Below are 27,815 nucleotides of genomic sequence, written 5' to 3' on the forward strand. Positions count from 1 at the left end.
ATGAGTAGGGGGAGATAAAAGAAGTTGTTGTTGGATTGGAGTCTTTCTCAGATATAGGTGTTTCGGCGATTCCCTAGAAAGGTGGACGCTGCATTATGATTAGTATTAGTGTTTGGTAATATAGAAGTGGAGATACAGGAGTTGGGGTATGGACTTGGTAGTTGAGGGTCTTTAGTACTTGATGGGGTAGTCGGTTGTCAGCTTTGTTGCATCATTTTGCTGAGAGTAGATTGGGTAGGGGTGAAAATTTTAGTGGGAGATTCACATGAATATGAATCATGGTGTTCCATAGTAGGGGGAAGCATATGTGTGGGAAATAGAAGAAGTTTGTTGTTTGATGGGTTGAGGGAGAGAGGCTTGCATGGAGACGGCAGAAAGATTTGTAGAGATTGAGTGAGTAGAGTAGGCGTCTGAATTATATGGTGAGGTGTCACGCAGGGTAGTAGTTTGACTAGTTACTTGGCCAGCTGTAGCGCCTAGTTGGTGACGTGTTGAGGTAAGGTAATTTTCGGCATCCATGTTGGAAATAGTGTGTGAAAGTAATTTTTACTATATCTTGAGTACATGTATTTATTATGTGGGCCCCTGGTGCTAAAATAGTGGGTTGGGTATTAACGGGCTGCTATAAGGGAATGTGATGTAGTTGATGTTTGGGTTCAGATGCAAGTGCTTGGACTGGGTTGGAAGATGGAGACACAGTGGAGTTAGCGGTTGGGCTTATAAGACCATCCCTATCAGAAACCAAAGAGGCATCATGGTCGCTTAAAGAAGAAAATGGACTAGCATTAACTAAGTTGAGGCCAGTAGTATCAGGTTTGTGAGAACTACTAGTAAGGGCCCAACTGTAGCCAATAGGGTTACAAGAATTACCTGGCTTTACATGTGGTGCTGATGTGGCCGCAGCCTTAACTTATAGTGCTACTGGACGGTGCACAGGCGAAGGGAAGCATTTGTGTTCTGGTGACTGTCGCCCATTGTAACGACCATTGTATCTTGATTAGAATTTTAAGGAATAGTGACAGTTTTCCATTCCTGTTCAGTGGTAGTCAGAATTTGTTGAGATTAAGATGGATCTAGGGAGGTGATTGGTATATAAGATAAAGGGGGTGTGGGAGTGTATTGACAATTCCAGGTTGCAGTCCAAATCGACCGTATTTAGTGCAAAGAAGATTCAATCCCTCATTCAACAAGACTTGTTTATGAGAACCTATGTGTATGCGAGTTTTGAGTGGTTTTTTTCAATGATACGTCCAGAAGTACACGTATCAACTTTTAGTAGTTGTCCTAGTTTGTTTTCCTTTTTTTCCTTTACTCTGTTTTTGGAGATCATGTGCGGGTTAGCTGAAATATATACAAAGGAAATGTAATTACTCCACCTGTTTCAATTTGGACGAGGTAGTTTGATTTGGTACGGAGTTTAAGAGAAAAGAGGGAGACTTTTGAAATTTGTGATCTTAAAAGCTTAAGGGGTAAAAGTTTTGTGGGGTCATGATATTTGTATGGTTATTAAAGCTTCTCATTAAGGGTAAAATGAGTAAAAATAAAAAGTTTAAAGTTGAATTATTTCCAATTTTAAAGATGTGTCATTCTTTTTGGAACGAACTAACAAGGAAAGTGTGTCATCTAAATTGAAATTGAGGGAGTAAATCATATTTCAGTTCTTTAACTCAATAATAGTAGGTACATTTAAAGGAGTATAACTTTCTCATATGATAGTGGAGGAGAGACAAGTTGAACAAACAATGTGACTTTCTTGTCACGGAGTGTCGTTAAGAAAAGAAGAGGAGGCCTTATTGTGTCCGTTAGTCCTCTATAGTTGTTGAGTTACGTAAAATTTAACGGGAAATAAGAAAGAAAAATTAGGAAAACTTTTATTTAATTTTTAGTAGTACGGAAAACAAAGTGCTAAAGAATAAATAATTTAATTAATGCTATGCTTCCAAGTTCTAATTTTGTTTATTTTCTTCTTTGATAACAATTTTGCAAAGTTGTCACAAGGCAGTAAGAATGTGTAGTGTCAAGTTTTTATGATTAAAGAGGGAGATTCCAAGATACTTGACAAAAGAAACGAATTACAAACTTAACTTTGTACAGAAAAATACTTAACCAACTGTTTCAATCTAGCTAAACATATTCTTGTCGTCTTTGAAATAAATTCACACATCTGCATCTAAATGACCTATTGGTAGTATATGGGAGGACGTGGCAGGTGAGTGTACGAATATTCCCATTTCCTCAATATTCCACGCTTACGTGTCACCTTTCCACGCGTCCCACTTCCACACTTCCTATTTTCTCCATCACCGTCAGTGACTGTTGAGTAATTCGTACACCTGCGCAACACAGAATCGATCTCCTACATCCTCTTTAAAAAATACGCGTGTTTTCGGCGCGCATATGTTTGCTTCAGATTCGTCGCCGATCTTTCCTCTCCGTGTTGTTTTTATTTCATCAAAATAGATTCCTTTTTCCTGCAAAATTTAAATTTTATCACGTCTGCATGTACGGATTATTATACACCCATTTCAAAAGCAAACATTTCTTCTGCAAAAGAAAACTCCACTTTGACTATCTCCTTTATCAACAAAAAAGTTTGCATTTGTTTCCTATTGGGAAATTCTTAGAAGTGTTTTTGTAGTTGATAAGTAACTTTCTTGGGTCCTTTCGTTTATTCATTTTATAAAAGCCTTGTGGATAGGATGTATAGTGGTGGAGGAGGAGGAGGGGAGAGGGGGTATGGATATGAAAATGGTGGGGTGGTGATGACAAGGGACACAAAGCCAAGATTGAGGTGGACTCCTGATCTACATGATCGTTTTGTTGATGCCGTCACTAAGCTTGGTGGACCTGATAGTCAGTCTCACTCTCTTTTTCTTTTCCCATTTAATTTTGTGTTACGAGTAGAATCAAATAAGCTCATGTAGCTTTGAATTAAAGTATATATAGTAGCAATTGTTGTTGATGTTGTTTTTTGAATTTTGTGGTTATTTACTACTCTAATATAATAAAGGGGGTAAATGAGGGGATGTCAGTTAAAACAGTGGGGTGTCACTATAAGTTTTAGTTGCATGTGGTTGTCAATATAATGACATTGATTTCATTGCATATGTTTTTCCATTTGTTGGGAAGTTTTAACTTCTTTTTCTGATGCGTTTTCGGTTGAGTTGTCAATATGTATGCTACTTTCTTGGAGAGAAATGAATTGCAACAAATGAGCCAAACACTATAGACCATACTCATGAGTGGATCGGATTCGCTGTAACTTAATTTAAAACCAAAATCTCGTGGGACTGCCAATGTCCTAAATGGAGTGTACTTACACAGTTTTGCATTCCAAACTTTTACCATTTTTGAATTAATGTTTACATAATCATGCATTTTAAATAAGTTGATTGTTACAGTGTCATGGCTGATTGCGTCTTTAATTTTCTCTCCTCCTTATGTAATTGATAAATGGCTATGTATTGCAGAAGCAACACCCAAATCAGTACTATTAAGGTTAATGGGCTTGAAGGGCTTGACACTATACCATTTGAAGAGTCATTTGCAGGTAGGATTCAGGCTTCTGCATCTCTATTCATCAATTGTTTTGCCCTATCGGAAAACACATTAGGCAGTTTTGTCCATTTTCGTTCTGCAGAAGTATAGACTTGGACAGCAGGCCAAGAAGCAAAATGCAGCAGAACAGAACAGAGAGAATATTGGTAAATTCTGGACGATTTTGAAAACTCTTCATATTTGCTGGCCAGTATTGTAATGCTTGACAATTGTACAAAGTGCTATATTTAACATTTCAGGGGAGTCCTGCGGACAATGCAGGGGTAGGTGCATGGAATATGGCTGTTGGTTATACTAGTCTTTGCACTTGTCTAAAATCTCTCTGTGAGACTAATTAACTTAATTACTCGCCTCTCTAAATATTTCAAACTTTAGTAGTTTGTAGATTTATAAGTGAACGGCATATTGTCAGTTGAACTTTTAAAAATTGGTTCAACTGAAGTTGCCTATATTCGTAATTAAAAACATAATCTATTTGATTTAAAAGAAACCATATTCTTGCTAATAGATGCTTATATCTGAACAGAGAAGTTCCAATCAGCCAGGCACTGATTTCTCAGATTGAAGTCCAGAAAAGATTACATGAGCAGCTTGAGGTATGCATTTAACCTTTTCTCTAGCTGTATTTCTAGTCCTAACGAGCAAAAACCATGCACAACAGACTCTGCTGTAGCTTCAATTGCTAGAAGCATTGATCTGTGAAGTTCTTTTTTTTCTTTTCCCCTTACACCAACCACCCTATCATCCAACTTTAGTTTTTCTGATTTCATACTTATTGGGAAGGGGAGACGCAAGGTAAGGCTGCATGCGATAGACCTCATAGTCCGGCCCTTCCATAGACCACGGTGTACGTATATTGGGAGTTCGACTTCTGTTTTTATATTTATTAGACCTTTGTTTACTTAGTTTCTAGGGAAATTCTTCATTTGGTTATGTCTTAATTTTCTTGTAATGACCTAAATATTGTTTTCTCTAAAGGTTCAACAAAAATTACAAATGAGAATAGAGGCACAGGGCAAGTACTTGCAAGCAATAATGGATAAAGCTCAGAAGAGTCTGTCCACTGATATGAACTCTCCTAGTGCTGTAGAAGCAACAAGAGCTCAGCTTACAAATTTCAATTTAGCTGTGTCAACTTTAATGGATTGCATGCATGGAGACAATCGCGATGAAACCGTTGCAGGTAAAAGGGCACATGATGATACTAATAAAGCTCTACCAATGTCTACATACTTAAATGAGGAGGAACAAAAGAATAATATGAAGATCAAGCTTGAAGAAGCTTCCATTAGCTTTGATCTCAACTCCAGAAGTAGCTATGACTTTATTGGCATGAATTCAGCTACATTGGAAGCCAAACCACTTTCAAATGGAAGATTGGAAATATAATGTCTTACTAGTTTTTTTCTGATCATACAAGGTCTAGAGTTCTGTATTTTACTCAAAAAAGTGCTACAGTATAACTTGTTACATGAGCTCCTGTTCAAGATATATTGTTATTTGTCTATGTAATTAGTGATTTTATTTGTTGTAAGCAAGAGATAATTTGTAGTACAGCGAAATGGTGAGGCTATATTTTTGACATAATATTTGAAACAGCCCACCTATCAGATATAACATACAGAAAATTATTATTTAAATCTTTATCTTAATCTTGGTTAATTTAGTTACTAAATCACGCCAGCTTTAGTTAGAATTATCTTATCTTTTTAGAAGAACTTGCGGATTTAAAATAATGACTCATTTTTGTTTAAGTCCTGGTGCAATCATAATTTTTACGTATTTGTTTGTTTATCATATGTTTAATGTTTTGATGATCGAAAATAGTTTTGTTACAAATTTAAAATTTTCGTGTAATGTCTAAGATTAATTAAATGATCTGTTATGGGCCATATAAGTATTATGCTTATATGTTGTGTGGCCATTTTAAAGCTAATCAACATTGTCACACCTCTTTTTTCTCACACAACCCTATTACGAAGTTGAGTTAGAAGAGTTTTTCTAATTAAAATGACATTATTTGAAAAAAGATTATTTATTTTATTTTAAAGAGTCGCCACTTGGAATAAATATTTACGGTGTCTGAAGTCATCATTTATTTTAAAACCCTAATTCAAGGAAATTGACTCTGTTTAAGTCTGCGAAACACAGAAGACCGGGTAAGGAATTCTGTTAACCCGGGAGAAGGTGTAAGGCACTCCCGAATTTTGTAGTTCTAGCATGGTCGCTTTAATAATAATACCTGGCTTAATTAATTCTGGATATTTTATGTTTTAGGGAAATTTATGCACTTTTGCCTTAAAACGCTTATGAACGGTAAGAGCGTAAAAACCCAACTGGTCGTTTTGCTTTTTAGAATCTTGTTACCCTATTTGAGACTTTCTGTATGTGTTCTTTCTATTTTATGACTTGCGGGGACGGGTTAGTTTGGTTCCGGAAGGGCTTGGGTTGAATACGTAATACTTAGTTCGAAATTTGAGTATGACTTAAGTCAACACTTTGAGAAAACGACACCAGAATCGAAATTTGATGGTTCTAATAGGCTCATATGGAGATTTTGGACTTGGGCGTATGTTCAGGTCGAGTTTCGAGCGGTCCTGGAGCGTTTTAGCGCTTATTGTTGAAAGTTTGCATTTTAAAAGTTTTTGAATTTGCTAAGTTTTATTTGGAGCAAACATTGGTGATATCGGATCTCCGTTCGATATTTCGAGCATGGGGACACGTTTGTGTTGTTATATAGGATTTGTGTGTGAAATTTTATTCCATTTCGAGTTGTCTAAGTATGATTCGTCGCGTACATAGATAGCAGAAAGAAGTTGAAAGTTTTGAAAGTCGTTTAGTTTGGTTTGGGGTTCGATTCTTGATTGTGATATTATTTTATGTGTTTTGAAACGTAGAGTAGTTTCGGGTTATGTTTACAAACTTGTTGGTATAATTGGACGAAGCCCCGGGTGGCTCGGGTGAGTTTCGAACTACCCGAAGCATGTTAAAATTGACAGATTTTTGCTGGTGTTGGTGTCCTTCGCGATCATGAAAAACGTCCGGCGACCGCGAAGAATAAAATTTGGAGGGGCAGCTGTTGCTCTTCGCTTATGCAAAGGAGGCCTCGTGGACGCAATGGAGGACCTGGCTCCTCTTTTCGAATGCGGTGGTGACTTCGTGAACACGTATAAGGAAATGAGGATTGGCAGGACTTCGCCTTCACGAATGCAACTGGGAGTCCGCGAACGCGAACGGTTGGGTGTCAGTGGTGTCACGACCCAATTCCATAATAGGCCATGATAACGCCCAACGCCGTTGTTAGGCAAGCCAACACTGATCAAACTAGTGATTTCCCGTTTAAATAAACTTCTAAGTGGATAATAATTCTTCACTCGTTAAAAGATTTAGAAATTTACCATTGAAACAAAATAAAACAGAAGCAACGAGTACAAACCGTAATCATATAACAATACCAAAATCATAAGTCTACTAGTGTGTGTGTCAAGACCTGGTGTCACGAGTATATGGGCAATCTAGTAGAATATAAAAAAGAATATCAGCCTACTGTCTGAATGGAAACAGACAGAAAAATAAAGCATAAGAGAGACTCTACGGAATGGCTCGGAAGGCAGCTCACCGTGAAGTCTCGAGATGGGGATCAATCTACGCACCAGACTGGTAACAAGATGCACCTGCCTTAAATCCTGTACAATTAAGTACAGAAGTGTAGCGTGAGTACATAAATAATATGTACCCCGTAAGTATTTGGTCTAACCTCGAAGAAGTAGTGACGAGGGGTCGACTTTGACACTTACTAGGGCCAATAACATGATATTATGAAATTTCTACTTATGCATGATATACAACTATAAGATTTAGAACTAAAATAATTGAACAAGTATTCACCATATTTAAGAGCTTAAATCACTTCCTTTAAAACATATGATCAAACAACAATGAATCTATACCAATTATAAAACGAACTTCTAGTTCTATTATCACGCATGAATACCATCAAGGACGTTAGGCCCGATCCAATATAAAAGTAAACTGTGCGCTGCCGAGGTGTCGAACGGCGCGAACCATAGATGCATCTATTAAACCTGCCGAGGCGAACGGCCCGCTCCCATGAGAGTAGAAGAAAGCATTACCCCGCTCGCGGAATATTCTTGCGACGCGGTCAAATACAAATTTATCAATAAAACATAACCCTTTCTTGATTTCCTTTCGAAATAAAGACAATGCAACTTAGAGCTTTTAAGCTCCTAAAATCCCAACTTCGTTCCATTTGATAAAATCAACAAGTATAATCAAATAACGGCATCCAAAAGCATGGTGTAAACCTAAAACTACCTGGACATAAACAAGAATAGTAGCTACGTACGGACTTTCATCACTTCGTGCGTACGTACCCTCCATAAATAACCACACATATAGTTAAGTTCACCTATGGGGTAAATTCCCTCTTACAAGGTTAGAAAAGAGACTTATCTCGTCTCAAAGCCTACTTCCCAATTCATGAATGCGCTCAAACCTCCAAATTTGATGTCAAACGACCCAGAACTAGTCAAACATAACATAAATTGATCAATCTATGCTCGAAAGTTCATATCTCCGCTATTAAAGTGATTACCCAACCCTAAATGCAAGATTCCTAGAATTTACCCCGGGCCCACATGCTCGGATTCCGGAAATTTTTGAAGAAAGTTGTTACACATAACCTTAGGAACATAAATATATGATTTTTACTAAGTTCCATAACCAATTTCATGGTCAAATCTCATTTTTACCAAAAACCTAGGTTTTCATCAAAACCCTTGATTTTCACTAATTTTTACATGTTAATTTACCCATAATCTATGTATTTAACTCATGTTGTGTAGAAATTACTTACCTCAAAGTTTTAGGTGAAAACCCTCTTCCAAAAGCTCTAAAAATCGCCCAAGAGATGAAGTGGAATGAAATAAATGGCCTAAGTCCCGCAATAAATGAGCTGTGCACGGGTCTCAGATGTCGTATTTGCGATACCTGGTTCGCAAATGTTATGGTCGCAAATGTGATCAACGCAGAGTCGCAAATGCGACTGTTTCTCTCGCAATTGCGAGCTAGTCCAGACCAGGCTTCATCACAAATGAGAAGCCTTCTCACAAATGCGAGACTCGCAAACGCAAACATATTCTCGCATTTGAGAGACTTGCAACAGCTGCTAAGAACACTAGAAAACTGGAGTGTTTTCCAACTCCTTCCACACGTACGAAACTCACCCAAGCCCTTGGAGCTCCACACCAAACACTCACACCAGTCTAACAACGTCATAAAAACTTTCTTGCGCAATCGGAATACTGAAATAACATCAAAAATCATGAATCGGACGCCAAAACGCATGAATTAACTCATGAAAAAAACTTCTAAAAACACTCCCGCGCGTGTGATTCCTATCAAATCAACTCGGAATGACGCCAAATTTCGTGTGCAAGTCTTCAATGACATTACAAAACTATTTCTGGTCTCGAAATTCCATTTGGACCTCGATATCACCAAAACCGGTCCAAACTAAATTTAAAGAACTTTTAAATTCAAGAATCAACTTTCACTATTAGGCGCCGAAACGCTCCCAGGTCATCCAACCCGATCCGAACATACGCCCAAGTCCGATATCATCATACGAACCTACTGGAACCGTCAAATCCCTATTCCGAGTTCGTTTACTCAAAATATTGACCGAAGTCAAACTTGGCCTTTTAAGCCAACCAAGTGTTTGGATTTCAACCCGAACCCTTCCAAATCCCGAACTAACCATCCCCGTGAGTCATAAATCTGTAAAATCAAGTACCGGAAGTCTCATATAGGGGAACGGGGTTCTAGAAAGAAAAATGATCGGTTGGGTCGTTACATTCTCCACCTCTTAAACAAATGTTCGTCCTCGATCGGGTTTAGATTCATACGTGAAGTGCTGAATAAGAGTGGGTATCTGCTCCGCATGTCCTCCTCGGACTCCCAGGTCGCCTCCTCGACTGGTTGGCCCCTCCACTGGACCTTTACTGCGGAAATCCTCTTGGATCTCAACTAGCTATCCTGCCTAGCAACAATGGCAACTGACTCTTCCTCATAACCCAAGCTCTCATCCAGCTAAATAGTGCTGAAGTCTAACACATGTGAAAAGTCAGCGTAATACCTCTGGAGCATAGACAAGTGAAAAATCGGATGAACCCTTGATAGGCTGGGAGGTAAAGCAAGCTCGTAAGCAACCTCCCCAACTCGCCTCAACACCTCAAACGGGCCTATAAAATTGGGGCTCGACTTTCCCTTCTTCTTGAATCTCATAATACCCTTCATCAGTGAGACTTTCAAGAGAACCTTCTCGCCTACCATATATGATACGTCACGCGCCTTCTGATCCGCGTAACTCTTCTATCCGGACTGTGCTGTGCGAAGTCGCTCCTGAATCAACTTTACCTTTTCCAAGGCATCCCTTACGAAATCAGTACCATATAACTTAGCCTCGCCGGGCTCAAACCACCCAATGGGAGAACAACATCGCCGACCATACAAAGCCTTAAATAGAGCCATCTCAATGCTGGACTGATAACAGTTGTTGTAAGCAAACTCGGCCAAAGGCAAAACTGATCCCACTGTCCTCCAAAGTCGATCACACATTCTCTGAGCATGTCGTCCATGATCTGAACTGTCCGCTCTGACTGCCCGTCGATCTGTGGATGAAATGTTGTGCTAAGCTCCACACGGATTCCCAACTCACTCTGTACGGCTCTCCAGAAATGCAAAGTTAACTGAGGGCCTCTATCTGATATGATGGAAGCAGGCACACTGTGCAACCGAACTATCTCCCGAATATATATCTGGGCCAACCTCTTCGAAGTATAAGTAGTTGCAACTGGAATGAAGTGTGCTGACTTGGTCAACGTGTCAACAATGACCCAAACTGTATCGAACTTCCACAAGGTCCGCGGCAACCCAACTACGAAGTCCATAGTAATGCGCTCCCACTTCCACTCTGGTATAATCATCTGCTGGAGTAGACCACCTGGCCTCCGGCGCTCATACTTAACCTGTTGACAATTTAGGCACCTAGCTGCATACTCCACTATGTATTTTTTCATCCGTCGCCACCAATAATGTTGTCTCAGGTCACGATACATTTTCATAGAACCTGGATGAATGGAATATCGAGAACTGTGTGCCTCATCTAGAATCTTTTCTCTCAAGCCATCGGCATTGGGAACACATAGAGGAGACTGGAGTCGCAGAACACCATCCTCACCAATGGAAATCTCCTTGGCACCACCATGTAGTACCGTGTCTCTGAGGACTGCCAAGTGCGGATCATCAAACTATCGAGCCTTGATCTGCTCCAATAGTAAAAACTGAGCAACAACACATGCAGAGAACCCGACTTGGCTATGAAATATCCAACCTTACAAGTCTGTTAGCCAAGGATTGAATGTCCAAGGCTAGTGGCCTCTCCTCTGCTGAAATGAATGCCAAGCTACCCATACTCTCTGCCTTTTTGCTCAAGGCATCTGCGACTACATTCGCCTTGGACGGATGGTAAAGAATAGTGATGTCATAATCCTTCAGTAACTCGAGCCATTTGCACTTCCTCAAATTGAGATCCCTTTGCTTGAACAAATGTTGTAAGCTGCGATGATCGGTGTAAACCTCACATGACACCCCGTAAAGATAATGCCTCCAGATCTTAATAGCATGAACAATAACGGCTAACTCTAGATCATGCACAGGGTAATTATTCTCATGGATCTTCAGCTGATGTGTAGCATATACAATAACTCTCCCCTCCTACATCAATATACAACCCAAGCCAACGCGTGAAGCATCGCTATGCACCGTATACATCCCCGAACAGGAAGGCAACACTAGAACCGTTGCTGTAATCAAAGTTGTCTTGAGCATATGAAAGCTCGCCTCACAATCATCAGACCAACAAAAACAAAGCACCCTTTTGGGTCAATCTAGTTAGAGGTGTTGCAATGGATGAAAAACTCTGCACAAACCAACGATAATAACCTGCTAACCCCAGGAAACTCATGATCTTAGTCACCGAAGTGGGACGAGGCCAACTCTGAACTGCCTCAATCTTCTAGGGATCCACCTTAATACCCTTGCCTGATACAACATGCCCCAAGAATGCTACAGACTCTAGCCAAAACTCACAATTGGAGAACTTAGCATACATCTTCTATTCCCTCAAGGTCTGAAGCACCACTCTCAAATGCTACTCGTGATCCCCTAGGCTACGTGAGTAAATCAAGATGTCATCAATGAATACAATAACAAAGGAATCAATATGAGGCTCAAACACCCTGTTCATCAAATTCATAAATGCTGCTAGGGTATTAGTCAAGACGAAGGACATCACCAGGAACTCATAATGGCCATATCTAGTACGGAAAGTGGTCTTCGGAACATCTGAGTCCCGAATCTTCAGCTGATGGTACCCTGACCTTAAGTTGATCTTAGAGAACACCCTAGCACCCTGCAACTGTCAAACAAATCATCGATACGTGGCAACGGGTACTTGTTCTTGATGGTAACTTTGTTCAACTGGCGGTAATCAATGCACATCTGCATAGTTCTATCTTTACTCTTCACAAATAACACCGGTGCACCCCAAGGTGATACACTTAGTCTGACAAACCCCTTTGCTAACAACTCCTCAACCTGCTCTTTCAACTCCTTCAACTCTTTTGGAGCCATACGGTATGGTGGGATAGATATAGGCTGGGTACCTGGAGCCAAATCAATACAGAAATCAATATCACGATGTAGTGGCATGCCTGGAAGGTCAGAAGGAAACATATCGGTGAACTCCCAGACTACTGACACTGAATCAATCGCTGGAGAGTTTGCGGTGGTATCTCGAACATAGGCTAGATAAACCAAACAACCTTTCTCGACCATATGTCGAGCCTTCAGAAAAGAGATAACCCGACTAGATGTACTGACAAAACGAACCCTTCCACTCCAATTTAGGCAACTCTGGCATTGCTTTGGTAACAGTCTTGGCATGGCAATCAAGGACGGCGTGATATGGAGATAACCAGTCAATGACTAGGATAACCTCAAAGTCGGTCATATCAAGTAAAACAGAAGGTCCGCTCTAGTATCGTAACCATAGAATGTGACCATACATGACCGATAGATTTGATCCACAACCACATAATCGCCCACAAGAATGGACACATAAACATGAGTACGTAAGGACTCACGAGGAATATCAAGGAAGTGAGCAAACAAAGATGATACATATGAATAGGTAGACCCTGGATCAAATAATATCGAAGCATCCCTACCGCAGATAGAAATAGTACTCGTGATCACGGAATTTGAGGCCACTATATCTGGTCTGGCCGAAAAAGCATTGAATCTAGCTGGAGCGCCGACTGGCCAGCCTCTACCTGGCTGAAAAATAGCTGGCTGACCTCCCCCTGCCTGACCTCCACCTCTTGACGGCCCCTCCCACCTATCCCCCGCCTCTGGGCGGTCGGACGGCTGGTGCTGAAATCATGGACTGATGACCCTGCTGTACTGCCTTGCCCCGAAGTCTGGGACAAAATCTCTTCATATGACCCGGATCTCTACAGTCGTAACAACTTCTCAGTACCATAGACTGTTGTCCCGAAGTCTAACCCTAATGGCCTGAAAACCTACTAGAAGAACCCTGGATGGCTGGTGGCTGTATGAACTCTCTGGCATGGCACTAAAATAGGCACTGGAAGAACTCTAATGAGCAGGTGGGCGGTAAGAACTCTCTAGCATAGCACTAAAATAGGGTCACGCTGGAGCACCCCGAAGGGATGGTGGTGCTGGATACGTGGGCCTGCTAGGATGACCCCTCCCAAACTGAACTCTGACCCTAGCCGGGGCACCTCTAAACTCTCCAGAGAAATGGGTCCTCTAGTTCTACTACATCTGCTTTCTACCCCTCTGGCGGTAGCCCTCAATCCTACGAGCAATCTCCATTACTAGCTGATAATCAGTACCCATCTCAACCTCTCAGGCCATACTAGCCCGAATACCGGGGTGCAACCCCACAACAAATCTCTGCACTCTTTCTGTGTCTGTAGGAAGTATCATGAGTGCATGGCGAGACAACTCAAAAAATCTCGCCTTATAGTCGGTCACTGACATCTAACCCTGCTCGAGCTGCTCGAACTGACCTCGCAACTCTTCCTTCTAAGAGGGTGGAATATACTTGTCCAAGAGAAGCTGTGTAAACTGGTCCCAAGTCATGGGAGGAGAACCCGCTGGTCTGCCAAGAAAATAAGATTGCCACCATCTACGTGCCCTGCCCTCCAGCTGGAAAGTAGTGAAATCCACCCCATGGGACTCCAATATCCTCATGTTGTGCCTGTAGGAAATCAATGGAGTCCTGGGGATCCTCAGGCCTCTCACCCCCGAAGATAGGAGGGTGTAACCTAGTCCATATGTCCAATAGCTTATGCGGATCGCCGTTCGCAGCTGGTCTAGGCTCAGGTGCAGTTGCGGCAACTAGCTGGGCTCTGCCCACTGGTAGTGCACCCGAGGTTTGATATACGGCAGCCGCGTGTCCGGGAGCTTGAGCAGTAGGGGTCTGTGCTCCTCTTCCTGCCTGAGATGTGGTTGGGTCTACTAGAAATAAACCAGCCTGAGTCATAGTGTCCATGAACCGTAGCATATGGCCCATGACCTCCTGAAAACTCGATGCTGACATGAAATCAACCGCGGCTGGCTCTACGGCAGGCACCTCGCCTTGATCCTCAATGATGGGATCCTCTACTGGATCCGCTGGTGGTGCTACTGGGGAAGCTCATTGACGCCTTTATCCCCTATCACGGGCGGGTGCCCTCCCTCGGCCTTTGCTCGGCCTCTAGCAATGGGGGGAGCAGCTCATCCCCGGTCCGGAACGTCCGCTATACGTGTCCTCACCATCTGTGAGAGAATAAGAGAAAGGAATTTAGTATACCATCAACTGCACGATAGGAGATGAATAAAGAGTAGTTTTCTAACACCTTATAGCCTCTCGAAGATAAGTACGGATGTCTCCGCACCGGTCCGCAAGACTCTACTAGGTCTGCCCATAACTTGTGAGACCTATGTGAACTTAGTGCTCTGATACCATGTTGTCATGATCCAATTCCATAATAGGTCGTGATGGTGCCTAACACTGTTGTTAGGCAAGCCAACACTGATCAAACTAGTGATTGCCCGTTTAAATAAATTTCTAAGTGGATAATAATTCTTCACTCGTTAAAATATTCAAAAATTTACCATTGAAACAAAATAAAACGGAAACAACAAGTACAAACCCTAATCATATAGCAATACCAAAATCATAAGTCTACTAGTGTTTGTGCCAAGACCTGGTGTCACGAGTATATGAGCAATCGAGTAGAATATACAAAAGAATATTAGCCTACTGTTTGAAATGAAATAGACAGAAAAATAAAGCATAACAGAGACTCCAGCTGCTATGGAACGACTCGGAAGGCAGCTCAACGTGAAATCTCGAGATGGGGATCAATTTATGCACCAGACTGGTAACCAGATTCACCTGCCTCAGAACCTGTACAATTAAGTATAGAAGTGTAGCGTGAGTACATAAATAATATATACCCAGTATCTATCTAGTCGAACCTCGAAGAAGTAGTAACGAGCGGTTGACTCTGACACTAACTAGGGCTAATAACATGACATTATGAAATTTCTACTTAAGCATGATATACAACAATAAGATTTAGAACTGAAATAACTGAACAAGTATTCACCATATTTAAGAGCTTGAATCACTTCATTCCTTTAAAACATATGATCACACAACAATGAATCTATACCAATTATAAAGGGAACTTCCAGTTCTCTTATCACATAAGAATACCACCGAGGACGTTCGGCCCGATCCAACATAAAAGTAAACTGAGCACTGCCGAGGGTCGAACGATGTGAAACATAGATGCATCTATTAAACCCGCCGAGGCGAACGGCCCGTCCCCATGAGAATAGAATAAAGAATTACCCCGCTCGTGGAATATTCTTGCGACGCGGTCAAATACCAATTTATCAATAAAATAAAGATAATTCAACTTGGAGCTTTTAAGCTCTTAAAATCCTCAACTTAGTTCCATTTGATAAAATCAACAAGTATAATCAAAAAGCGGTATCCAAAAGTGTGGTGTAAACCTAAAACTACCATAACATAAACAGGAATAGTAACTACGTATGAATTCTCTTCACTTCGTGCGAACGTAGCTGCCACAAATAACCACACATATTAATAAAGTTCACATATGGGGTAAATTCCCTCTTACAAGGTTAGAAAAGAGACTTACCTCATCTCAAAGCCTACTTCCCAATTCAAGAATGCGCTCAAAACTCCAAATTTTAGGTCAAACGACCCAGAACTAGTCAAACATTACATAAATCGATCAATCTATGCTCGAAAGTTCATATCTCCACTATTAAAGTGATTACCCAACCCTAAATGCAAGATTCCTAAAATTCATCCTCGGGCCAACATTCTCGGATTTCGGAAATTTATGAAGAAAGTTGTTACCTATAACCTTAGGAACATAAATATATGATTTTTTACTAAGTTCCATAACCAATTTCGTGGTCAAATCTCATTTTTATAAAAAACCTAAGTTTTATCTAAACCCTTGATTTTCACTAAATTTTACATGTTAATCTACCAATAATCTATGTAATTAACTCATGTTGTGTAGAAATTACTTACCTCAAAGTGCTAGGTGAAAACCCTCTTCTAAAAGCTCCAAAATTAGCCCAAGAGATGAAGTGGAATGAAATAAATGGCCTAAGTCTCGCAATAAATGAGCTATGCACAGGTCTCAGATATCGCATTTGCGACACCTGGTTCGCAAATGCGATGGTCGCAAAGGCGAAAAAGTCATCGCAAATGCGAGTTTGGCCTTTCCCCAGTCCATGTCGCAAATGCGACAAGGGAATCGCAAATGCGATCAACGTAGGGTCGTAAATTCGACTATTTCTCTCGCAATTGCGAGTTGCATTTGCGAGCTAGGCCCAGACCAGGCTTCATGACAAATGCGAAGCCTTTCTCGCAAATGCAAGACTAGCAAATGCAAACATATTCTCACATTTACGAGACCTACAGCAGCTGCCAAGAACACCAGAAAACTGGAGTGTTTTCGAACTCCTTTCACACGTTCGAAACTCACCCGATTCCTCAGAGCTCCATACCAAACACTTACACCAGTCTAACACCGAAATAACATTAAAAACCATGAATCTGATGCCAAAATGCATGAATTAACTTATGAACTCAAAAACCTCTAAAAACACTTTCGCGCGTTCGGTTCCAGTCAAATCAACTCGTAATGACGCTAAATTTTGCGTGCAAGTCTTAAATGACATTGCAGAACTATTCCGTGTCTCAGAATTCAGTTTGGACCTTGATATCACCAAAACCCGCTCCAAACCAAATTTAAAGATATTTTAAAACCTTCAAGAATAACTTTCACTATAAGGCGCCGAAATACTCCCGGATCATCCAAAAACCCGATCCGAACATACGCCCAAGTCCGAAATCATCATACGAATCTATTGGAACCGTCAAATCCCGATTCCGAAGTCGTTTACTCAAAATGTGGACCGAAGTCAAACTTGGCCTTTTAAGCCAACCTTAAGGAACCAAGTATTTTGATTTCAACCCGAACCCATCCAAATACCGAACTAACCATCCCTGCAAGTCATAATTTAGTAAAAGCAAGTATGGAAAGTCTTATTTATTGGAACGGAGTTCTAAAAATCAAAACGACTGGTCGGGTCATTTCAAGTGGTCTTCGCAAACGCGGTTGGGGGTCCTCTCATACCAAGGGTGATTTGGGGTAATTTAGAAGAGTCTTTATCATCTAATTTAAGGTAAGTGATTCTAACTTATTGGGAGCTAAATACATGGATTATATATGAAATATAACATGGAAATTGTAGAATTGTTAGATATTTTGAGATTTTGTTGAAAAACCTAGAAATTTGTAAAAAAAGGATTTGATCACGAAATTGTACATGAAATTGGAAATAAATTATATATTTCAGCTTGTGATATTATGGATAATATTTATATTTGAGAATTTTCAAAATTCGGGCATGTGAGCCCGGTGTTGACTTTTATTGACTTTTCGTGTGGGGTTAAGAATTGTTTCTTAGTGTTAAATTATAGGTTTTTGAGTATGTTTAGATTGGTTTGCACGTTCTTTGGCTAGTTTCAGATTGTTTGGCATTGGTTTGAGGTATTAGAGAGGTGTTGGAGCCGATTATCGAATTTTGGAGCAAGGTAAGTCTCTTGTCTAATCTTGTAAGAGGGAACTTATACTCGCAGGTATTCTATTTGCTACATGTTACGTGTTATGAGAGCTACGTATGAACGAGGTGAGGACTGGCCGTGCGTATGCTAGATCCTTGATATGTTCGACTAGACTTAGACTTCTACCATGCTTCAACTGTACTACATGAGCTAATCTTGTCTGTTTAAATGCTTCAATTCATGACTTAGCTTTAGACTAGACTTGCGTAGTTTACTGAGCCTTGATACTTTAAGAACTTGGCAGGATACTTGATTATTTGTAGAGTTATGCCTTCTCTTACTTATGTATCCACATGTTTTTATTATTTGTTCGGAAGTTTCGCGACTACTTAACTCGTACACATCTTTGCGAGTTAGGCTAGTAATCCATCTAAAGTTTCACCACTCTTATGAGATCGGGCCATTTACCTCGGCAGTATTATGAAATACTACTCTTATGGAATCGGGTTGTTGGCCTCGACAATATTATGAAATACTACTCTTATGGGATCGGATTGTTCGCCTCAACAGTATTATGAAACACTATCTTATGGGATCGGGCCGTTCGCCTCGGCAGGATTATGTAGCACCACTCTTATGGGTTCGAGTTGTTCGCCTCGTAATATTCTTATGGGATCAATCTATTTGCCTCAGCAACACTATGAAATACCTCAGTACTATTCTTATAGGATCGGGTCGTTCGCCTTGGCAGGGTTATGTGAAATATCTTGATAGGTAGTCTATGCATATCTGAATTTCTTGACGGATTTGTAGCTGCTTCTTTTATTTAAAAATATAATATATTGTGCATATTTATCTGCTTTGTTTCTACTTGACATGTTTCTTGCCTGTCTACGTTTTTTATGTACATTGATTATTAGACCACTAGTAAGTGTCAATGTCGACCCCTCACCAATACTTCTTTGAGGCTAGTCTATGTAGTTATTCGGTACGCATTGATTTACATACTCATACTATACTTATACACTAATTGTACAGGTACAGAGACATATACATCTAGTGGTCACACAGGCCCGTAGGCGCACTTGCTAGAGACTTAGTGGTGAGTTGGCTTTTATGTTTCGACAAACAACATATGGAGTCTCCTTCCTTTATATTATATTCTGCCTACTTTTTATTCCATAAAGTAGTTGCAGTAGTATTATATAATCTAGTAGATGTTCGTGCACTCGTGACACCAGATTTTGGGGATTTTAGACATTTGTTCACGATTGTATCACTGTTATGATATTCAGTTTTATATTTTGTTCATGCTTCGTATCTTGGCGAAGATGTTGGTATTTTATCAGGATTTCTAAACCAAATTCCATTTATTTATTCGTATTTGTTTTTAAATGGTGTTATAAACTATCCGACACTGTGTTGATTTATTGTCGGCTTACCTAACGACAACGTTGGGCTCCAGCGCGGTCTATGGTAGGAATTGGGTCGTGACAAAGAGAAAACAAGTCATTCAGCTTGATGCTCATAGAAGTCCATATCAACGTGTAACGACCCGACCAGTCGTTTCGAGTTCTAGCATATCGTTCAGCGGTTTAAGGCCTTGAGTAGTTTTAATATATGTATTGTGACTTGTACGTGTAGTTGGTTTCTATTTCGAGTAGTTCAAAGTTAATTTGGAAAAATAATCCTCAATTCGGAAGCTTTAAGTTAAAATTTAATATTTATTGAAATTAGAGAGAACTACAGTAATAAGCCACAATAGACATTACTTACCAACAATTATCCATTAAGTCAAGTTACTAAAAATAGCCAGAAAAAATTACCAAATGTAGGTAAAAAAAGATTTTTTTTCAATGGGTATAATTAAAATTTGTTGAAAACACATAAATGAGCCAATATATAAAATTTGAGGAAGACTTAAGGTAGTTTGAACTGGTTTAGAGTTAAAATTCGTTATCAATAATATGCAACACTAAAAAAAACAAACAAATTTATTTTTCAATAGGCATGGAAAAAATTTATTGAATATATATATATATATGAGAATACAAAAAATTTGAGAAGGATTGAAGGTGATTTAGACTTGTTTGGAGTCAAAATTCATAGTTGAAAACAAGTTTAAAAATTTCTCTGACATGTAAGTAACATGTATCTATCTCACATGAATCTCACACACAGGTATGCATGGATATACAGGAGATACACATTGGGTTACATGTATAATTCACAAATAATACCAGGGGATACACATGGGATACACACTTCATCTTCTTCCATGTTCATTTTCCACTTCAAAATTGGCTCAAATTTCAATTCAAACCACCTTAAATCTCCACTAAATTTTTCCAAAAATGATATTCAAACACCTTGAGATATACCCAATTTATTCTAACAACACCCACTCGAAATGAATTCTAATTTTGAAAATCTGAATTTTCAACTTCTAGCTTAAACGACTTTCAATGGTTTTCAATGGAGTTTTAGCTCTTGTTCTTTAATTCCCAAGCAATCAAACAATGTTCTATGCAAGAAAGCCAGAGAAAATTATTTACAATTTGTAAAATCCAAACTGTTGTAATTGATTTGCTGCTATTTTATTTACCTCAAAAAATGTGAGTAACAATTAAAGATAATTTGTGGTTTTAAAGATACGTGATATATTCTAATACTAGTGATTATATGAGTAATATTGAGCTTATGTAAGAAGAAATAATGAACCAGATCAATGTTATCAGAATAGCAGGGGCCTCGAGCTCGTCTATCCAGGGACCTCGAGGTCAGCTAAGACCAATAAAGTATGAACAATAAAGTAAAGGCAATAAAGCTAAAGAATAATTATTGAGCACGTTAAACAAGAGAAGAATAAGAATGTTCTATTACAGTGAATGATCTGATCTTTACAAAAGATTGGGGTCCCCTTTATATAGGAGGAGAAAACCCCAATATAGTACCTTACTCATAAAAGTAAAGAATTCTATTGGTACAGGTGTATAACGGCCTAGTACAGACCTATAACATTTCGTACAACCCTTATCTTATAATTAATTCCCTAATCCACGTGTCCTTGAGAACGTCCCGCTCTTTCTTTATTGACTTCGAGACAATGCTGTCCTCGATGAAGTCCGTGCCAGGCATTCGATCAGCTTCCTCGAGGTAGGTGTCCCTTAGCCGAATACGACACCCACTCCAAGTCTCCTGGACTCAGGCCTATAGCCTGATTTAAGACTTCAAAATCGTACTCCTCGATTTTGCCGTATACAGATAGTCCCGCATTTCTTAGAATAAGATGATAAGAAACGATTCGAACCTCAAATTTCCTGAGCCTCTCGTGATGACATCATGCTTGTGACGTAGGCGCCTGAAGTGATTGAAATGTCCCGTTGGTCCATTTCCCAAAAACATTGAATGCACAGTCGGTCCATCTCCCCAAAAGCAGTGAATGTATGCCAGCATTGGTCGGCCACTTGTGCAGCCGAACCGTCACTGGCCTTCTATAAATAGGGGCTACTTGGATGAACGAAAACTACACGCACTTGTTCTTCATCAACTTTTAGCCCTTTCCCTTTTCTATCTCTTTCTCTAACACTTATTTTTATGGTTCAAACCTATGACCACAAGGTCATATGGCAGCAATTTTATCAGTTATGTCATGGCTCCTTTTCTAAAGCCTTTCCCTACTAAGTGGGATTATACTAAGTTGTTGTTGTTGTTGGTATTGTTGGCTTGAAAAAACGAGAGAAGGGCACCGAATTCTTCCGTATCGGAAGATATGCGAACTTTACACTGCTGCTCATCTCTCTTAACTTCAACCTGATGTGTCTCTTCATTCCTTTTGCTTTCCATGGAATGAGGTGGCACTATCATCTACTAACTTTTGCATCCTACACCAGTACAATGTCTCAAGAAGTGGCTTCACAATTGTTGTGCTGACAAGACCCATACTCGCCAAGTTTTTCACCAGGCCACAATTCTCTCTAAAGATCGAGATGGAATCCCCGAGGAGGAGGTTCTCGAAGATGTCGATTTCGAGGATATGCCCCCAAAAGTAGATTAGGTTCTTGTCTTTTGTTTTTGCTCCTTTGTTTCTATGTAACGGCCTCTCATGGGCTTTGTAAACATCTTTTGTTAATATAAGAATTTCTCTATTTTATCTTTGATTCGTGTTGAATTCCATTCTGCCTTCGTTTGTGAAAAATCCGAGTGTATAACGATTAGTCCGAATACTGGACCCGGAACATAATAAACCCTTAGGTTTTTAACCAACTAATATAATACCCTTAAGGTTCTTTGTTAATCCTCGACCTAAGCTTAGATTGATTTGATGCGAATTCGGAACACCGGGACTCCTGAGTCCGAGTTGAGTGATAGAAAGGTCTCGAATTTGAAATAAAGTTAGCTCTTTTAGGCTTCCTAGATAGTCCCCGAGTGAGAATTTTCTCGGACTCGGGTAGCCCTTGGGCTTAGTAGTCGAGCGAGTATTTGCTCGAACTCGAAATAAAGTTAGCCTTTCGGCTACATAGGTAGTCCCTGAGTGAGAATTTTCTTGAACTCGGGCAGCCCTTTGGGCTTAATAATAGAGTGAGCATTTGCTCAAACTCGAAATAGAGATAGCCCTTAGGCTTTATAGACATCTCCCGAATAAGAGTTTGCTCGAACTTGGGTAGCCCTTGGGCTTAAAGGTTGAGTGAACGTTTGCTCGAACTCGAAATAGAGATAGCCCTTAATCTTTATAGATAGTTCCCGAATGGGAATTTGTTCGAACTCGGGTAGCCCTTGGGCTTAAAGGTCGAGTGAATGTTTGCTCGAACTCAAAATAGAGATAGCCCTTAGGCTTTATAGATAGTTCCCGAATGAGAATTTGTTCGAGCTCGGGTAGCCCTTGGGCTTAAAGGTCGAGTGAATTGTTTCTCGAACTCAAAATAGAGATAGCCCTCAAGCTTTATAGATAGTTCCCGAATGAGAATTTGTTCGAGCTCGGGTAGCCCTTGGGCTTGGTAGTCGAGTGAGTGTTTGCTCGAACTCGATTTGTAGGCTGTCCTTGATGACTTTTGACAAATTAATTCCCGATGCCTTTGCCCTGATACCAATGTCATGACATAAGCGGTTGAAGTGACTGAAAAGTTGCCTTTTGTACGATTCCCAAAATCATTAATTACAAGCGACTGACAGTCGGCCTTTGGCTTCCTTAGCACGCTTAAACGATCTTTATAAATAGATGAATCCCACAACCTTTCAAACTTTATTCCCTCAGTGCTTCCAAAGTCTCATTTAGCCTTTTCCAATTTCCTTGAACTCTCCTTTCTTTTTACTAACAACATTTTTCATCTTCTTGATTCACCGCATAGTGATGGCTAAAACTTCCAAATCTGTTCCTTAAAAGGAAAAAACTCCTTCATCTTCCCGATCGACCAAGGGTAAACCGGTAGTGCCCCCTCGTATCGAGGAATGCATCCCCCCGTCGTGTGAGATAACATCCGATTTCAAAATCGAAAAACCTGTTTCCACGCCAGGCCGATGCGAGCCTATGTCTCGCTGAGCTTGATCATGTAAAAGGGGATTGCGATGGGACAATAAGGAAGTAGTGATTCCTTTCTCTGAGAAAGATATCACCACATACAAAGTGGGGTACTTGAGTGTATATACTTACACGTTTACACTGGGCCTGCAATTCTGACCCAGGGTCCCATTGACCCGGTTATCCTCGATTTTTGCCAACGGTACCGAGTGACGCTCGACCAGATCTACCCCTCCTTCTGGAGAATTGTTTACTTAATCGGGTTCTTTTCAAGCCTAATCGAGGGGATCTCATTCACCCTTGATCATTTGATCAGACTGTACAGTCCCCGAATTTATCGGTGGGCTTGATAAAGTTGCAACGCCGATCCTTAAAATCTCTATTTGCTAGAATCAATGAGGATAAAGACCGTGGGTGGAAGGACCAGTTTGCTCTAGTCAAGACCTCCGATCTCATTCCTGCTGATTGGATGTCATTCCCCGAGGAGTGGAACACGAAGCATGAGTATACCCTGTTTCCCTTTCTTTTCTTGACTTTATATTTTCCTTTGACATGAACTCTTTACGATGGTGTACCGCTGCTTGGTTTCCTAGTGGGGTCCTGGACCTCGAGGGATGGGTCTGAAAGCTGGCCTCCGCCTCCTCTTAGTCGGAGCGCTGCTGGCGAGATTTGGCCTAGGGTCGATGGGAGGCAAAAAAGGTGAGTTCTCTTGTTTGTTTTTTAGTGTTTCTATTACGGGACACTGATCTTGATTTCACGTAGTCTTGGGGACGCCGTTGAATTGAGGCCAGCCCCAGCTTGTGAAGGGGAGGCTCCGAAACCTCCCAAAGAAAGAAAAAGAAGAAGGGAGACATCTGAAAATCCCTCAAAGCCAAAGAAAAGCGTGGCTCAAAGGCCGATACGGCAGCCTTATCTCCAAAAATGGCCCAATGCTTTGGGGAACAGGAGCAAGAAGAAGATGATAATTGCCTGTTGGTAAATCATAAAAGAAAGAATGCTGATGCTTTGAAGCCCACCAAACCAGCAGCGACTGATGAGGCCCACTCCAGAGCTGAAGAAATCTTCAAAGGGAGTTCAAACAAAGTCACCAAACCATCATCCAGAAAGAAGGTGCCTCGTTTAGGGGATCATTATGAGGGCGAGGCCGAACATCCTGACTCCAAGCCTCTTCAGATAAAAGAAAATGTCCCGAGCGGATCGCTCGGGGTGATCAACGTGGATGATTCTCCCCCTGGCCCCGAGTTCTCCGAGGGGAAAATCCGGGAGGCCGTGAACATGAGATCCTCTGGAGTGGGAGTAAACCATGAAGGGCACGACATCTTTCAAGAATGCCTTGCAAGGCTTGATGACAGCCCCAACCCCGATGCTTCTTTCATTTTTAATGAGGCACCTAGACTCTTTAGATAAGTGAGTTTTCTGTTTATTATGCCTCTATCTTAGCTGTTCCGGATCTAATTTTCTTTTTTTTATGAAGGCTATGGCGCTCCATAAGAGGGAGTTTTTCAAGTCCTGAGACGATCTTGCTCGGTGTGAGGCTGAGCTTAAGAAGACACTAGAGGAGAGGGACGTCGTAAACGCCTTATACGCTAAGAAAGCGTTGGAGATTCATGATCTACGAGCTGAGTTGGTGCAGGTGTGACAAGATCGAGCCGAGTATGTCGAGAAGGTAATATAGCTCTCGAGAATCCGCTATGTACTAGCTTTGTTTTAGTGGCTGACACTTTTAATTTCGCAGTTCAAACAGAAGGCCGATTTGGAGGCACAGCTTCGTGAGGAGCTTAAGATGAAAGAAGACGAGGCCCTGAGGTGGAGGCAGGGTACGGACGATCTCACCTCTGAGAAGGAAACTTTAAAAAAGCAGTTAGCTTTGCTCGAATGCCAACTTTGAGGTCCGAAGGAGGAGAGTCTAGCTCGGGGCCTCGAAATCGAGGAGCTTAAAATAAGATCTGCTGCTGAATTGGCCAAGGCTAAAACCGATGCTGCAGCAATTATGAATTTGTATAGAGCCGATGCCGAAGCAGCTAGTGCTCGGGCAAAGGAGATCTCTTCTACGGTGGAGGATAAGTTATCAAGTGCCCTTGACCATGCTAGGCCTCAATCCCGGAGGACGACCCTTGAAGAGATACATGCTCACGGCTTCGATCTTTCAGCCGATATTGAAGCGGAGAAGATTTTGGAAGAAGAGGCGGCTGCTCTGCTTTTCGAAAAGATGATTCAGCCAGTGCCTCTAGGAGTAAAGGAGATGGGGATGAGGCACCCGAGGCCCTCGAAGATGTGATTCCTGGAGATGCAGCTGCTAAGGATGCGACCCCGAAGTAGTTTTAGCGTACTTTATTTTTTTTGCTTGTAAGCCTCCCTTTTATAAATGTTTCCTATAATTCTCTTTTGGAGATACGAGGGGAACTTTTAATCTCGTCTTTGGCTAATGCTGGTTTTAGCATTGCTTGTATTCAACATTGCCTTTATTTATGGAAAATTTCATTTGAATGACTAGTCCGATGACTGGTTCGAGGTATTATAAACCCTTAAATCTTTATCGATAGGTACAATAATTTTCATGCCGAGTTTTAAATCAACTCGCTGTGGGCTTGGGATATTGTGAACCTCAAGTCCGAATCGAAATGAAAGCGGAATCTCGAACTATAAGTTTTAGGCTCTTAAGCCTTTCGAGGGGTGCCCTTCGGCTCTTATATATCGGCCCTTAGGCTTTTATATACTGGCCCTTAGGCTCTTATACATCGGCCTTTAGACTCTTACATATTGTCCCTTAGGCTCTTATATATCGGCCCTTAGGCTCTTACATATTGGCCCTTAGGCTCTTATATATCGGCCCTTAGGCTCTTACATATTGGCCCTTAGGCTCTTACATATTGGCCCTTAGGCTCTTTAAATTGGACCGTTTCGGCCTCTAATAATGGCTATATAGTTTTTCCCTCATTTCGGCTAAAAGACTTGGTAAATTTTAGTTCTGCCTTAGCATGTGTTTTTGTACCCGTTGGGTTTTTCAAAGGCTCGACGTGTCGGAACCTTATTAGTAATTTTGTTTGCATGGACATTCTCGAATGCCTATTAAGGGTTTTCCGAAGGCTGGTGTTATCGAAGCCTTTGGATTATTCGAGGGCTGATTGTTCGAAGCCTCTTGGGGCCGAATTTATCGAGCCCCCTTATATTTTATTTTTGCGAAGGGTAGCTTGATTTAACCATTTTTTACAAAGTGTTTGAAGGCAGTTTTAATTTTTAGCGGAAGTCGGACGTCTCTGAGCCGCATTATTTGGCCGTAGCCTTTATATGACCGTAGTCTTTTATTTAGTTGTAGCCTTTATTTGATCGTAGTCTTTAATATGGCTGTAGCCTTTATATGACCGTAGTCTTTAATATGGCCGTAGCCTTTATATGACTGTAGTCTTTAGTATGGCCGTAGCCTTTATATGACCATAGTCTTTTGTATGGCCGTAGCCTTCGGGTATGTCACTTGGACTTGCTTACCGATAACTTTCCGAACTTGTTCGAGAAGTTAGTCCCCGTGAATATTGGCCTTGGCCTTGTTTCGAAGGGGTGCCTCTTCGAGGTCTTATTAATTCAGATCTTTAGTGATAGTTCCCGAGTATTCGGGGTGCTTCTGTGTTTTGGCTCTTAAGCCGTTTCCCGTAGGATTGTAAGTGTTGAGCTCGTATGAGACACAAAGTACTTTTGATATAACCAGGATACTTTTTTAAATAACTAATACATGCATACATGTTTTACCATCGGGGCTCGATTATTCTATATGGACACGGTTCGTTTTACCGTTTGGCCCATTACAACGTTTTCCTATCGAGACCCTCTTAGGCGTGAAATATCTTTCCCGAAAATGTGACCTCCGGGGGAGATGCCCCCCAATATTCGAGGTTGATAAGAAGCCTTGAATACTTGTTAACCGTTCTTCGGGTAGCATTAAGTGTTGCCTCGTTAAAAACCTTGCCGGTAAAACCCATTTGGGACAAAATCCTAACTAAGGGAAATAGAGTGCAATGCATGCTTTACGACCTACGGCCTTTGTGCAGTAAGGGGTTTTGTCGAGATCACGAGCCTTTGAGAGCTTCTATCGTGCCGAGCCATAAGACCCTTTATCAACGACTCCGAGGTTTTTCTATCCGCGACCATGGCATCTCCGAGAACCTTGACCTGGTCAGGGATGATTTTGATGCCCCGATTTGATATCACGATGGCCGAGAAACTCAGCCATGCCAACTCCGAGGGAACGCTTCTCTGGGTTCAGCTTCGTGTCGTGTTGACTATTTCCTGCAAATGAATTAAAGTGGTCCTCTGCGCACAGGGACTTAACCAGTCATATCATCAACGTGAGCTTTAATTATTTTACCTATTTATCCTTCGAGCGAAATTCCTGTCATATCAAAGCAATGCGGTCTATCTTATTAACAAGAAATTGAATAAGTTTTTTCCTGAGAGCGAGGACTAATCCCG

The 27,815-nt window shown here is 40.9% G+C and overlaps 1 protein-coding gene across 1 annotated transcript; it reads left to right on the forward strand.

The window, feature by feature from the left end:
* The first annotated feature begins 2,214 nt into the window (after nucleotides 1-2,214).
* LOC109217731 (myb family transcription factor PHL11-like) lies at nucleotides 2,215-5,065 on the forward strand. Its single transcript, XM_019381999.1, has 6 exons — nucleotides 2,215-2,853; nucleotides 3,471-3,550; nucleotides 3,641-3,704; nucleotides 3,798-3,855; nucleotides 4,040-4,154; nucleotides 4,537-5,065. Exons 1-6 carry the CDS (start codon nucleotides 2,700-2,702, stop codon nucleotides 4,945-4,947), a joined length of 882 nt encoding a protein of 293 aa, XP_019237544.1. The 5' UTR covers nucleotides 2,215-2,699; the 3' UTR covers nucleotides 4,948-5,065.
* The last annotated feature ends 22,750 nt before the right edge of the window (nucleotides 5,066-27,815 follow it).

Source organism: Nicotiana attenuata, unplaced genomic scaffold (genome assembly GCF_001879085.1).
Source record: "Nicotiana attenuata strain UT unplaced genomic scaffold, NIATTr2, whole genome shotgun sequence".
In the NCBI taxonomy this organism is placed as follows: Eukaryota; Viridiplantae; Streptophyta; class Magnoliopsida; order Solanales; family Solanaceae; genus Nicotiana; species Nicotiana attenuata.